General features: G+C 40.3%; 1 protein-coding gene across 1 annotated transcript; it reads left to right on the top strand.

The window, feature by feature from the left end:
- The first annotated feature begins 921 nt into the window (after positions 1 to 921).
- Positions 922 to 5,442, top strand: LOC311503675 (uncharacterized protein). Its single transcript, XM_084566540.1, has 2 exons — positions 922 to 4,606; positions 4,968 to 5,442. The coding sequence occupies exon 1, from the start codon at positions 2,711 to 2,713 to the stop codon at positions 3,641 to 3,643; it is 933 nt and encodes a 310-aa protein (XP_084422666.1). The 5' UTR covers positions 922 to 2,710; the 3' UTR covers positions 3,644 to 4,606; positions 4,968 to 5,442.
- The last annotated feature ends 10,875 nt before the right edge of the window (positions 5,443 to 16,317 follow it).

Raw genomic sequence — 16,317 nt, 5'->3', positions numbered from 1 at the left:
TGCGCAGTTGCCTTCACATGACCGCTGAGAGAGGATACGCTGTTGCCAAGCAGCTGCTTAAGGATCATTTCGGAAATGAATTTAACATAACAGCAGCCTACATGGAAAAGGTCACTGGCTGGCCAGGTATCAAGTCCGAGGATACTAAAGCACTGAAAGCTTATGGACTCTTCCTTCGGGAATGCTGCAATGCTATGGAGGAGTTACGTTATTTAGAAGAGCTAAGCATGCCAGCTAACATGAGAATTCTGATTCAGAAGTTACCGTATAAACTCCGAGAAAAATGGAGAACAAAGGCAAATGAAATTTGTGAGAGAACGGGTCAAAGAGCATGTTTCCCAGACATTGTTAACTTCATTGAGCGGCAGATCAGAATTACCTCGGATCCAGTCTTCGGTGACATACAGGACACACCGCCTGTTAAAGGAATAACAAGACCAAGTAAACCTCAAATGAAATCACAATTTAAAAGAAATAGCTTTGCAACTCATGTTTCCATTAATGATGAGTGCAAAGCAAGTGCTCACAATAATGGAGAAACTCAGAAAAAAGATGTCTCCAAGGCAAACTCTCCCTCTAGTTTGTATTGTGCACGTGATGGTCATGTATTGGAACAATGTTATCAACTGGGTAAAAAATCACACAGAGAAAAATTTGACTTTCTAAAGGAGAAAGGCCTGTGTTTTGGCTGCCTGAACACAGGACACTTAAGCAGGAGTTGTGATAAGCGCATCACTTGCAAACACTGCAGCCAAATGCATCCCAGTATTCTGCACATTGGACAAAAGGAAAGAGTGAATCAGAAGGATACAGAGAAGCTGAAGAGGTCTTCTGAAAGCTGCACAACTTCCTCAACTTGTGGCCATACAGGGGCTGGCCACCGCAATGGTATTCTTCCCATCTTGCCTGTACAAGTAAAGAGTTCAAGAGGAAATAAGGTTATTGAAACTTATGCCTTCCTGGACCCAGGGAGCACAGGTACCTTCTGCTCTGAAAAACTCCTTCATAGGCTGAACACTCAAGGACGAAAGGCCAAGATTCATCTTCGCACTATGGGTCATGATAAAACGGTAACTACCTCCATTGTTAAAGGCCTGGGCCCGTATTCCTAAAGATTCTGAGAATCCTCTCAGAGAGCTCCTATCTTAGCCTAAAAATTCCTAGCTAGGAGTCTTAGCTTAGGAGTGATTCCAGAAAATTCTTAGAGAACTCTTAGCAAGGAATGGACAGAAACTCTTATCTTAGTGAGGAAGTGTGGTTGACCCCGTTGCCAGGTATGAGTCATCATTTAGAGAGGTGTGATTGGTTGATCCTAAAAGCTAGATAAAAATACACTTTTGGTGATAATTGGCCTAGAATAGACGTCAAATTAATAGACTTAATAACAGAATCAAATCTCTATGAAGACTGTATAATTATAAATAATACTTTACATAAAAATAAATAAATAGTACGCTATACTTTAAAAAGTATCCTATAAAATGTGTGATTAAACTCAGGCCACTACCACAGTATTCACAAGCTGATAGTTCTATTTATTTGCTTTCATTCATTTACCACACTGGTAACATTTTGCACTTCACCTATTTGGTATTAACAAGAGTAAAATGGCTCAGCTTTCATCAATTTCTGTGATTGCTAACCGGCCTAGAAGAAGCAGTGTTGGTTGGTGTTCAAATCTTCCAAAAACCGAACAGCAGTGGAGAAGAAATGAAGTAGGAAACCCAACTGAAGAGGAACAGTGTTTGCTTCTGGATCAACTGGTCAATGAGAATAAAAGTGTTTAGAGACGTAGATTTGGCTCCAAGTCATCACTGCTGCATTGTTGCATTTTTTCATTTTTCCTGTTGCTAAATACCTCAGTGTTGTGATGACTTTCATTTCCGGTGATACAGTAGTCCCTCGCTATAACGCGGTTCACCTTTCGCGGCCTCGCGGATTTTTGTAGTGCAATTTTGCATGCTTTTTTTTTTTTTTTTTTTTTTTTTTTTACAGCGCATTGTTTTCTGCGTCCTGACTGGCTAAGGGAGAGGCTGCGTGTAGTCTTCTGCGTCCTGATTGGCTAAGGGACTGTAGACCATTGTCAATCAATCTCCTCCGTACGGTGTCTACAGAATTGTTGCAAATTTACATATACAGTATCTTTGATCGCTGGCAGTGTGACTGAAGTGCGGTATGTTTGCAAGTTATTGAGAAAAGTGTATAAAGTGTGTAGTGAGGGGTTTTGCAACCTTAAAACATTTATAATCATTGTAAAAAATAAAGCTGACTACTTCGCGGATTTCGCCTATTGCGGGTTATTTTTAGAACGTAACTCCCGCGATAAACGAGGGACCACTGTATTGCGATTGTAAAAAGCTCGATCGTCATTCATTGTTTGGAGAATATCTCTCCTGCCTCTTCTTTCAGCCATTTTCTCCTCTGCTTAAGAAATTCCTAAGCCTCCTAAAAGTCCTCCTCCCTGCTCTTAGCAGATCTCACCTTTGGAGCACTCTTAAGAGCTAACATTCTTTAGGAATAGCTTTTATCTTTACTAGGAGCTACTCCTAACTTTAGGAGGGAAACGTCATGATTCTAAGAATTTTCTTAGAATTTGGCCACTAGGAGCAACTCTTAGCGCTAAGAATCTTTAGGAATACGGGCCCTGGAGATTTCAGACTTATCTGGCAAACATTTCTATCAGCTTCCCAGTACATTTACTGCAAAAGAGATGCCCGTCTCCACAGACAACATAATCAGTGAAGAGGAGCTGACCAAATGGCCCTATCTTAAAGAGCTTAAAATCCCTCTCATAAATTCTGACGTTGATTTGTTAATTGGCACCAATGCATCCAAGCTGATGGAACCATGGGAGGTGGTTAACAGTCGGGGTGAAGGGCCCTACGCCATCAGAACCTTACTGGGGTGGGTCATAAACGGTTCAGTACACGGATATGGTGATGGTGAATGGGGTTACCCTTCAGTTCATGCCAACAGAACTGTGGTTGACAGAATAGAGGAGCTGTTGACTAGCCAATACAACTGCGACTTCATGGAAAAATCCTTTACAGAGCAAGAGGAAATGTCAAGAGAGGAAAAGAAGTTCGTAGAAATAATGGAGGACTCTGCTCGGCTTGAGAACGGACACTACAAGTTCCAACTACCTTTCAGAGGGAAAGACGTCTCAAAGCCAAACAACCTCACCATTGCTCTGCACCGTGTCCGTGGTCGGAAGAGGAAGCGTCAAAGAAATGCAGGTTTTCTAAAGTACATAAGAAATGAGGACCGGAGGTTTCAAACCTTTATTGCAAACAGGATAGCTACCATCAGGGATAACACGGAAGTTGAACAATGGCGATATATTCCAACAGCTTTAAATCCTGCTGATGATGCTTCTCGTGGAGTAAAGGCAGAAAGCCTTTTGAAGCAAAGATGGATGGAAATCCCAAAGTTTCTATGGAATCCTGAAGAAAAGTTGCCAAAATCACCTATGGATTTCACTATGACTGCTGACGACCCAGAGGTAAAGGGGAACCTCAGGGTCAATGCAACAGTTATCAGCACCAATACCACTTCTCAGCTGATTATCTTTTTCTCGGACTGGCAAAGGTTAAAGGTCGCAGTGGCTTGGATCATCAAGTTGAAAGGAGCTCTGCTAAGCTGAGTAAAAAGAGGAAAGAGTTGCAGCTCGCTAATGCAAGTGCTAATGGAGCACCAGTGAATGTGCTAAAGGAGATGCAAACATTCAGAAATTCACTTGGGAATCAAAGGGTCTTGGGTGCTTGGAAATGTACTTAAAACCTTTCCAGATAAGAAAGGTGTGGTACGTGCGGTTCGTCTTAAAACCAAAACAAATGTGACAAAAAGACCTGTAACAAAAATATGTTTGTTATGTGAAGCCACAGTTTAATTTATTATGTAAAGGCTTGGGTTATGCTCTTGTGCATATATATTCTGAAGTCATAGTCGATTCATATTTGTATGGCTCCTTTAATTTATGTTTTTTAATTGCTTTGACTTCTGCCAGACGCAATTAGGGGCTGGCGTGTAGGAGCCATTTATCATGTCTTTCATTTATCATCATTGTATCTCCAAACCGCTAGGCGGCAGTATTTTCTTTTGTTTCTAACCTGAACCGGATGTTGGTGGTCAGGCGGGTTATTTGAGGTTACTCAGTGTTGAGCCAGGTGCTACTGATGAGAAGGAGCAAACAGTTTTTTGACGGGTACGGTCCTTAAGGTCTAAAAAGGTACTTCTAGGTTGGAGCATTTTTCTTTGTTATTTTTGTATACAAGTGGCTTCGTTAAAAAAATAAATGAATATTATTATTTCAAACACAAAAGGATTTCGTTGGTTTATTACGCTTTGGAGGACCAGTCAGAACTAAAGCAGTCAGTAACCAGTAGTGACCACAGGATTGGTCACTACAGGTGGTGTTTGTGACAGTTAGTTGGTGGCAGTTAGAAAAGAGGTACCCCCTGTCACCAAGACTGTATTGGCCACCAGATAACTCGCAGCCGACAGTTATCTGGTACCGCAGCTTTTTGTCCACTACACCTCCTCCCTCACTGCTGCTTCGCTGATAAGAAGCTTTCTCAGTAGACTGGACCAAAATCCTTCTGAGACGGTAGTGTCACTCTCAGTAACTTTTATTTCATGTTTATTTTTGTGTCTTAGTTTGATTCACCATTGCAAAATTATTTTTTATTATATTAAAAACCTTTGTAAAAAAAAAAAAAAAGTGATGATACATGTGACAAATGTTTTGTCTTATAGAATATAGACAACTGTTTGGTGTTTCCAAAACAGATTCAGACTGTACAAAAAGATTTAAATATAAAATATGATGACGAATAATAACAATGATAAATAATTAGTAACATCTCAATGGGCAGGTTGCTAATCCCAAATACTTCAACCTTAGACATTACAATAGGTGGTCACTGTCTCTTTTAGTCTAATTTACTGTTCTCCTGTATTTTTTTAAGTGTCTACTGGAAGAGGGAAACTCGACCTTTGATGATCTCTTTCTAGACAAGTTTCCAAATGAACAGCATGTTGATTATTATTGTTGTTGTTTCCAGATACTGAAATAAATACACATGTGTGTAATGCCATTTTGTGAATTCTTATTTTTAAGTTAGCTAAACTAAGGTATGTTGAGTGCATTTATTTAAAATGAAGTACTGCTCACTTACTTTGGCACAGTATATTAAGTTAATCTTAAGTTATCTTTATTAATTTTTGGTCAACTTTATTGAAGTAGATTACACTAAAATACCTCAAGTGAAATATATTACAAATTTCATGTTCGCTTGTTTTGGCAGAATATATTAAGTTAATGTGACACAAAGTATTTGAGTTGCGGCAACTTGATTTGAATTTAACTACTGAAATACATTAAGTTCTTACAACTTCAAAAACAAGTACAGCTCACTTAAATATAATAATTTCACACTGCTTCACACAATTAAGTTCATTTACTTACTTTTCCCAAGGTAAACGGTTTCCTAAATTTCTTTAAGTAAACTCAACTTGTTAGAATTTACAGTGCACCCACCTCCTCTGACAAGAATCATCAGCCACAGAAAAGTCACAGGAAACATGATGCAGGTGATCCTGGTCATCCTCATTGTTATATTTAATAAATGTACAGTGTACATGTATGAAGGTGAAGGTTGGACAAATAGTTTTCACATTTATGACCCACGTTTTTTTTCCCAGCATCACCTCTAAGCACGGACGTAATTTGGGGGGGGGGGGGGGGGGGCATACAGGGGACATGTCCCCTGCACTTTTTCAAAAGGCCGTTTTGGTCCCCTGCACTTTTTACCTCCAAAAACAATGTTCCGCTATAGTAAACAGAGACCCATCAAGCACTAGGACCAAGCGGAAAACGGCCGCTCAAGCTGAAGCCTGTTTCCCTTAGTTTAGTCCCGCCCACGAGCTCTTCGATTGGCTCTGCCGTTTCTTGTGTGATTGGCCGTCCCCGCTGTCACTCCACCTTGCTGTCACACCGGTCTGCTAGTCTGCGGTCAGGAGTCGTTGTTAACCTGCTACTGTAAGTTGGGCGTTTGTTCTGCCTGGGTCACGTCAGCTAGAAGGATTGTAATATCAGAGGTTTCATTTACATTAACGTTTGAATCGGTGTCCATGAGCGTGCGTGCCGACATTTTATTCAGTTTCTCTCCACCTGTGATGCCAGTTTGACCTGCGCACCACTGGGTGGTGCTATGTAAATGAGCTCTGATTACCATAAATCCCATAAATAAGTGTAAAATTGGTGGTACTGAGTTGGAGTGAAGTTGACTAACCAGGTGAAACACGGAATTGGGTGATAATGTTTTGCTACATGCTTTACAACCAGTCAAACCAAAAAAGGGAACATTAAACTTAATTTTTTTGTAAATATTGTGTATAGATGTTTGTTCTTTTTTTTAGTTCTCTATTTTTTATTGTTGATATTTAGCTTTTTGTTATATTTATGTATGGTGTTGAATGCCTGTACACTGCTGCTGCAACAGAGAAATTTCCCAGTTTGGGATTAATAAAGAATCTATCTATCTATCTATCTATCTGTCTATAAGTAGCAATAGAAAACTAGAAGAACTACTAGAAAACACAGTGAACTGAAAGATTAGAGTTTTATTAAAAATACTTGTGTCCCCCCCACTTCTGAAATCAAAATTTCGTCCTTGCCTCTAAGTGTCTCCAAAGGATCATCAGCTGCAGAAGCCAGTGTACGCCAGCCATGACGTTGGCGTGAGGCACATACAAGTTCGCGGACATTTCACTCTTGATACATCTGAACTTTTCCGTGAACGAGTACGTACCAGTCAATGGTACGTACAGAACGTTTTTGTGCGCACGCACTCTTCGTACATGAGGGCCCAGGTTTTTAAAGGGAAAAACAAATTTCATAAATATTTATTTAGTTTAACAGTAATCTGATCAGATGAGTCTTTAGCTGCCTTTTAAAAGCATCCACAGTGAACATTAATGGTGCAGACAGAGCATCACACAGTTCAGGTTCAGGCTACAATCAAAGATCCACTCTGATATGTGTTAACATATTAACATACAGTAATTGCTTTAGGAAATGCACTGCACATAAAATTATAGACAAGTAAATGGTTTTCTGTACAACAGTGTGTTTCTCCTGTCCACTGTAGGGTAGTCTACACCTTTAAAATGTCTCGTTAGGGCACCACCTCCTGTTATCGTAGGAAGAACACGGTTTAAATCAATTTATCAGTCTCAGTTCAATAATTTGCATATCTGAAGGAGTGAATCCTTTACTACAATTTGTACCAGTCATTCTCTGCCGTAAAATAACATCACAAACAACTTCTTAAGTGTGAACAAATATTTATTTAATAAAGTGACAACTATGAATAAATGAGGGACTAATAGAATATAGGAGTGTAATCAAATGAACGAATATAATAAGGTATGAAATAATTTCTGGAGCGATGGTGAGAGATGGAGATGTTTAAGTCCTAAACTAAAGGGAATGGATTTTATACCTAATCTAATTAATCTTCTCTAAAAGATGTTAGTAGGGAGTTTCAAAGTAGTGACACCAACTCTTTGTCTTAAGCGGTAGGAACAATTCAGCCTACTTTTGTAGAGTCTTCTCGGCGTCGGTGATGGCGGAGCGTCGGTGTGACGAGATGGTGACGAAGCGGCACAGCTGATGCAGGTCTCTCTTGGACCGGTAGATAGGACTTGTTGCTTGATCTGCAACTCCAACACCCAGCTTTGCTTGAGAGCGTTGTAGGTGTTCAGTCAAAGGCAGATGACACTTGGCAATGTCTTTGTATTTGAAGAAAGAAACTGGATCGTCACGTCTTCTTGATGTCGTTGCTATGGCAACAGCTTCTTGATTTCTTGATCCGTCGAAGAGATTGGGTCTTTCTCTGATATCCCAGCTGACTACGCTGGCTAACTTATAAACGATGTTGGTTAGTACTTCGGTTCGTAGATTATAAAAATGAATAAAGCTAGAAAAATATTTAAGTCACTATAAAAATCGTACGTCGGGAAAAACATCCGACGAGAAACAAACAGAGCTCGAAAAGGACCGTATTGTCAATATTCAAGTTGTTCTTAAAGTTACTAAGTAAAAACGTGACTAAGTACGTAAAGAAGAAAACTAAAATAACAGTAAACGTGAATGGAAAGTGGAAAGTATAAAAGTGCGGCGAAAGTGCGGCGAAAGAGCAAAGAGCAGAGAAAGAGGAGCGTCTCTCTGGTTTTATGAGTTAATTATTCAGGGCGTGTTTGGATCGGGTTTCCAGAATCTTGGCGCGGAAAGAGAAGAGAACGCCTTCTCCTTTGTTTCGAGATGTCTTATTGCCTGATCTTCTTAACCTATTTTATATTACTAAATTTTAATCATTCCATCACTCATCATGACTCGTTAGCAATGTTTTTCGTATGCGACAACACTCAACATTACAACATGACAAGATGAAGTATCAGAATGACTACATCAAAGTAACTCAAAAGCATCAATAAATTAATAAACTCAAGTTCTCTTTACATTGACATTTTGCTAATAATAAAAGGTCAGGGTTTCTAAAATAACAATTTCAACAGTTATGACTTCAACTAATAGCTACTATTAGTATAAGAACATACCTAAGTTTCAACATTCTTTAACTTCAACAACTGATTAAAGAGAGAAAATACTTTTAGAGATAGCCACTTGATGGCAATGTTGATCCATCCTTACTGTGACAAATTATGTGAATTTGGGCTAGCTTTATCGTACAATGATCAAAATCGTCTCATTGTGATCGTAAGCACTTCCTGAACAATAATATATAACTTACCAGGTTATTACATTTTCGATAGTCATATTATAAAACTTAGGTGCTTTTCAGAGGAAAATGCATATCAGAGTCTGGTTCTGGGGAAAGAAAGTTATTTACGACCGGCTTATCTGTGTTCGTTCCACTCTTGGAGAGGGGAAAGCAAACCTGTTTAGTGGTGTTTACATATGTAGGTGTCTCTGAAAGGAAAATTAATGAATACAGATTTAAAACATAATTAGTATCACATTAAGGCTTCTTGAATTTATCCATTCGAATCCAAAAAGGTGAGTCTTTCATTAAGACCCCCCCTTTTGTTCCTGGGATCTTGTTGATGTCTCCTCAAGTGGAAAGAGGAAGATTAGAAGAAGAAAGAGGGTGTGAAATTCCAGAGAACGGTAAATCTGTCCCCTTGTGGCTCAGATGACGTCCAGAGCATCAGGGAGGTCCGATAGCGCGGGCCTGTACCACGTTCGGACATGGCACATTTATGGCTAAGGTGTAAAAGGTTGATCTGTTAGAAGAGTTCTTCTGCAAAACAACTTCGTAAATTTAAATTCCAGAGAGGGGATAATTGAGAGGACGACTGGTTCCCCTACACCACTTTCAGGTAGGTCAGTGAGTCCTTGTTCCCTCAGATGGTGCTGGTGTAGCACCTTTATCTTCCTTCATCCTGAACCTTCACTCCTGTCAGCTGCAGTGAGGCGTTTCCTCTGGAGATGTGCTCCTTGAACAGCGATGTCCTGCCTCTGAATTGTTGTGTCTGGTCTTTAAGCTGGTCTCGGGTAAGATGCATCTTTCCATGAAAACAGAGGATGCTTCAGAATCAGTGTTCATTTGTTTTACTAAAAGAAAAATTAAGAGAAATGCAGTGAAATCTACAAAAATTGAACTTTACAGCCTCGATAAGTGACACTGAGGCTGTTGCTCTAAAATGTTTTAACTCCACTGAAGCAAAAGAATGAAGTGGTACAAATGATAATCACAGCATTACAGCTTGGTCCTGGTGCAGTCACAGACACAATTTGGTAATTATTTTGTCACCATGCATTTTTTATGCAGCTTTGTCTTTTTTTATAGAAGTTGGAGAGGACGGACCTGCAGGACTATTTATGTTTTCAAAATGAAAGGAGAGCTCTTGTGTGGTGGGTGGATTCCAAACATCGAGATGACTGGGACTTGACTGAGCAGTTCCTCTTTGGTAGGATTACGTACTTTCCATCTATGAAACTGCAAGGTACGAGGCAGATTCCCATGAAACCTCAGAACATTGTCTGAAACTGTTAAAGTCTGTTACTGAGAGGCTTGAATCAGACGAGCATCCAAAGCAGATGTAGCTTTAAATGTTTTTAAAGCTTGTCCCTTCTGTTCAATACAAACAAATGATAGAATGTATAATCACCAATCAGCCATAGCATTATGACAGGAGGTGAATGATCCTGATTATCCTGTTACCATGGCATCTGCCAGAGGATGGGATATATCAGGCAGCAAGTGAACATTTTGTCCTCAGAGTTGATGTAAAACAAATGTGGTGTGCTCTCAACAGTCTTACGCCTGGAGTTAATGGTGTGCGATACCTCTAGATTTGATATCGATCCGATATCATGTAAATATTGGGCCAGTATCGCTGATACCGATATCGATACTTTTTAATAATTAAGGTGGATGCATCGTTAATCTCAATCAGTCTAAATCTGAATAAATTTTTGGACATTTAAGTGTTTTTGTGATTTTCCTTTTTAATTATTAATCAGTTAAAATCCAGTACAGAATTTGGGCAAAGGTTATAAGTAAATAGAAAATACTTTATTGTTACAATAAAAGTTTTTGTTCAGAAACAACACAAAATGATCACTTGAGAACAAATGATAACAAATTCTTTTTCAGGCAGAGCGTTCAGAAACTACAATACAATTATAAAACAAAATATTTTTTTTCAATTCCAGTAAATGGATTAATTTAAATAACACGCTTCAATGGGATAAATGTATTATATCCATGTCTTAGCATAATTGTGGCACTTGGAGAGGTGGTTAGCAATGATGCCTCACAGCGAGAAGGTCCCGGGTTCGAATCCATGGGCCGGCCGGGCCTTTCTGTGTGGAGTTTGCATGTTCTCCCTGTGTCTGCGTGGGTTCTCTCCAGGTACTCCGGCTTCCTCCTACAATCAAAAAAAAGACATGCTGATTAGGTTCATTGGTGATTCTAAATTGGCTGTAGGTGTGAGTGTGAATGGTTGTCTGTCTCTCTGTGTTAGCCCTGTGATAGACTGGAGACCTGTCCAGGGTGTACCCCGCCTCTCGCCCAATGACAGCTGGGATATGCTCCAGCAGACCCCCACAACCCTTAACAGGAATAAGCGGATATAGAAGATGAATGAATGAATGAAAGTTGGCAAAAGTAACAAATGACAGTTGTTAATTATTATTAACCAATGCTAAAGGTAACTAAAATATTTTCTACCACTATTATCTACCTGGATATTCTCAGCCAAACTGAAAGGCCTCTGTCCATGACCTCTGCCTCTGGGTTGGGGTCAGGGGGCTGGAAACTGTATTATCGTTTTGGGCCTAAAAATAGAACAGCCCTCTTCTTTCTCTCTGCCATTCTCCTGCTCTGTCTCTGTGTTGTGCGTAACGCGCTGCTGCTGCTGGCTGGGCCTAGCTGGTAGCAGTGGGTGGTGTTTGGTTGCCAGGCACTGCAGAGTCAGTGACGGTATAACAGACTCATGAGAGGGGGAGGAGGAGCAAAGCAAGTCTGCTCTGCTCTGTGACATCAGCAGCATTTAGACAAACACAGTCGCCTCTTCAATGAAACGAGAGAAACAGAAACAGTATCGACCTCATTACATTGGTATCGATTGATAATATCGATACCAACGTTGGTATCGATATTATCAATGTTTGGATTGATCCGCCCACCACTACTGGGGAGGGGGGGCTTGAGCCTATCCCAGCTGTCATTGGGCAAGAGACGGGGTACACCCTGGACAGGTTACCAGTCTATCACAGGGCTAACACAGAGAGACAGACAACCATTCACACTCACACCTACAGCCAATTTAGAATCACCAAGCATGTCTTTGGAGAGTGGGGGGAAGCTGGAATACCTGGAGAGAACCCACGCAGACACAGGGAGAACATGCAAACTCCACACAGAAAGGCCCCCAGTCAGCCCAGAACCTTTTTGCTCTGAGGCATCAGTGCTTCAGGGATTGATTCAGTTTGAAATCACAGATCTGCCTGTGCTGTTAGTGCTCTGATCAGTCAGTGCATTAAAACAACAGGACAATAATGAAGAAAATAGAGAGAAAAATAATGTCTGTGTTTGTAAGTCTGGAAAGGAGAACAGTGATGTGTTCTACCTCCCTCAGCGAATCAGTGTGTTTGTTAGCACGAGCCAATGAGAGACATCGTAAAGCACGTCTCACTATGATGCCTCTAGTGTTAATTTCGTCAGACGAGACGAGACTAAATATGTTCGTCAACGACCTTTTTTTCCATGACTAAGACGAGACGATGATGAGACTGCACCATTGTCCAAAAACGCTGACTAAGACTAAATTATCATCCATTATTGTTGACGAAAAAAGACGAGACTAAAATGTTTTGCATAAAATAAAAACTAAGATAAAATCTCTCTTCAGTTTCGTCTACTTTTTCATCGTGAGATAGAGTAGGCCTACCGTAAATTCCGGATTATAAACCTCTTTTGTCACTTGCTTTGGACCCTGCGGCGGATGGATTTCTACAGCTAACGGTCACCAGGGGCGCACTATCATGTCATAGACGATGACACGAGGAGCGGTTTATAGTCGGGTGCGGCTTATAGTCGGGTGCGGTTTATATATGGCACAATAGTTTCCCCAAAATTTAGCTGGTGCGGCTTATATTCAGGTGCGCTTTATAGTCCGGAAAATACGGTATTCAACTGTTAGGCCTTCAAAATATTCCGAACGAGTTCGTGCTGTTGCTGCCAACCTGTGGCTATGCTGCCAACCTGTGGCTGCAACATGAAACTACATGGAGCAAAAACACTCATAGATAGACAGTAGCAAACACCAGAGATTTCTGCCAGACTCAGAGTGGGTGCAGACGTCGACATGCTAGGTAGAAGGAAGAGGCTCGATATTTGACTGAAATGGTTATCAGAAATAATCTCAGAAATAATTTGTTATATAAAAAAAGACTAAAATGTTTTGACTAAAACTTGACTAAGATATATTGAGTTTTCTTTTGACTAAATCTAGACTAAAAATTAAGAGACTTTTAGTCGACTAAAACTTGACTAAGATACCTTGAGTTCTCTTTTGACTAAAACTAGACTAAAAATGACGAGACTTTTAGTCGACTAAAACTTGACTAAGAAAAAAAGATATGTGAATGACTAAATATGACTAAAACTAACAAGGACATTTGGCACAAGACTAAGACTAAATTAAAAATAGGTGACAAAATTAACACTAGATGCCTCCAACATTCTGGTTTTGTCCAACTAACATCAAAATCTTCACATTCAAGAGGATGAAACAAGAAAATGTCTGTTTAATGTAGCTGTAAACACAACTGAAATTATTCATCCACTACTGATGAATATTTTCATATGGCTGATCAAAGTTTTACTTTATGTAAAGAAAAGTGACTCTATCTGCAAGGCTCTGGATTGTCCGTTTAAAAAAAAAAATCAGTTTTACAGCTCCAGATCATTATGTAACTCATCTGAGGCACTTCGTAAAGTCAAGACACTCTAGTATTGTAGAAAGCCCCAACAGTTCCCCTTGAGCAGCAGTTGGTGACAGCGTGGAGGAAAAAGTCCCTTTGAATAGAAACAGACTCAGGGTGGATGACTGTCTGCCTCAAGCAAGTGAAACTTTCTCTCCTGCAGCTGATCCTGTAAGTGTGTCCTTCCTCCGACCTTTGATAAGTACCAGATGGAGGGTGATTTGTCTGGAGATGACTCTGGAGAACCTAAAGTTCTATTGTTTGTGAAAAGTTATCAAGTGCCTTTGTATCAGAGCTGTTTTACTAATACGAGTTCCTAGATGTAGATGAGTCATACTGGTGTCAGTGTCTGTTCATCACTGATTTCTATAACATATCTAAACCTCTCTGTCTCCATGTCACATTTCAATTCATTCTTATTATGGCAGTGTTGTTCTACAGGACACACTGAAGGCTTTTCAAAGTAAGTCAACCTGTAACAGATCAGGTTTGCTCTGTGATTCTGTTCCTTTTATTGAAGTTAACGCTTTGACTGTTGCCTCCATCACTGCTTAGATTGTATTTTCACTTTCATTGTCCTCTTGTCTCTCAGATATCATGTACCGGAGAGTCCTCCACCTGATTCTGCTGCATGAAGACATGTCCCTGCAGTATTTTATCCCTGCTGAGACACATGAGACCAAACTCCCTTAACATCTGGGAGTCTGTCCTCCATTTGAATGATGTCTTGAAGTTGGTTGCAGTCATCACAGTGGAAGACTTTACCCTCTGTTCCTTGGTAGCAGTAAAGACATGCTGCTAAACACACATTTATCACAGAGGGAGGTCAAAGAGGCATTTGGACAGTGGAGATAAAAGAAGTTCAGATTGTTTTTCACAATAAAAATATTTAAACAATAGTTTTTTTTATAATCTTCATAGTACACACCTAAAAACCCTTTCCCTCTTATCCCTCGTGTTGCTATCACACAATACAATCAAACTGATTCAGATTTTTCTTTGGGGTTCCTTAAAACTCTAAAAATTACTTTTGAATACCTGAACAGTCATGACATCCTAAAAAGTCAAAGTTATCTCCAACCAACTGCACAAAAGTGCTGTCTATGGAAACTGTTGACAGCAAGGCATGGCCATATACTCTTAGGAGGAAGTGAGATGTAGTTTATCTGTGGTTAAGAAAATTAATGTGAGGAAGTAGTAGTAGTGGCAGTAGTAGTAGTAACACAACACACTTGACTTTACACAGGTGTAAATTACAAAATAAATGAGTACATAACCTCACCCCTCCTTATCTCTCGGATCTCCTCCACATTGTCACCCCCTCCCGCTCCCTCAGATCTTCCTCCTCTATCCACCTCTCTGTGCCCTCGGCTCGCCTCAGTACCATGGGGAGCAGAGGCTTCAGCTGCTTTGCTCCCCAACTCTGGAACTCACTCCCATCGGACATCCGAAACATCGACTCTTTCCCTCTCTTCAAATCCAGACTCAAAACCCACCTGTTCCAGAAAGCTTATTCCCCGTGACTGCACTGTTCCATTTTTTATTTATTTTTTTCTATTCTGTCTTGTTTTGTGTCCTTGTGTTTTGTAAAGTGTCCTTGTGCGTCTTGAAAGGCGCTTATAAATTAAATGTATTAATTATTATTATTAATCATCACTCTATCAGTTCCATGTGTCTTAACTAAGTCAGATTAACATGTTAGCATGTTGCTTTTATTTTGAAATCAAATGAGCAGGGAGAGCCAGGATGCACCGAGGGAACATAATAATGGACAGCTGCTGTTTCTTTTCCTTCACTGTTCTACATGTTGTGTTCTACAAGTGCAGCAGTATGTTCTTGTCCCAGTTTCAGCCTGTGAATATTCACCGCTGCATTTTAAGTCACAGAGATAAACAGCCAATTTTGTGAAGAATGATGATTCAGCGGGGCGGCACAGTGGCGAGTGTCCTGGGTTCGAATCCATGGGCCGACTGGGCCTTTCTGTGTGGAGTTTGCATGTTCTCCCTGTGTCTGCGTGGGTTCTCTCCAGGTACTCCGGCTTCCTCCCACCATCCAAAGACATGCTGGTCAGGTTAATTGGTGATTCTAAATTGGCCGTAAGTGTGAATGGTTGTCTGTCTCTCTGTGTTGGCCCTGCGATAGACTGGCGACCTGTCCAGGGTGTACCCCGCCTCTCGCCCGATGACAACTGGGATAGGCTCCAGCAGACCCCGCGACCCTTAACAGGAATAAGCGGGTACAGAAGATGAATGAATGAATGATGATTGTTTTTATGATGCAGCAAGAATACAGAATAATCTGTCATCCGAATGAGCTCTCTCTCTCTTTCTCTCTCACACACGCAGGCACGCACGCACACACACACACACACACACCCACACCCACCCACACACACACACACATTTTCTCAATGTAGGAGGGGTATCAAAAGTGAAAGTGTTCTATTGAAAGTTAACATTTTGGGTCGACAGAAAATATGAAGAAACTGAAGGCAGCAGCAGGGTGAGTGTTAACCTTATTGTCATTCATGTGGACTGTAAAGGGAAGAAGAGTCAGGAAAAAAACAACAGTTCAACCTTACATCCGTGAGATGTAGTTTATCTGCAAGAAAATTAATGTGAGGAAGTGGTAGTAGTAGTAACACAACACACTTGACACAAGACACTCTGGACACGACACAAGTGTAAAATACAAAATAAATGAATCATCACTCCATCAGTTCCGTGTGTCTTAACTAAGTCAGATTAACATGGATCATTCATCTAATAAAGACTGATTTGTAAATCCTGGATGAAGGT

The sequence above is a fragment of the Chelon labrosus genome (assembly GCF_963514085.1).
Source record: "Chelon labrosus genome assembly, chromosome: 18".
Classification (NCBI taxonomy): Eukaryota; Metazoa; Chordata; class Actinopteri; order Mugiliformes; family Mugilidae; genus Chelon; species Chelon labrosus.
This window is presented reverse-complemented; position numbering and strand designations above follow the sequence as displayed.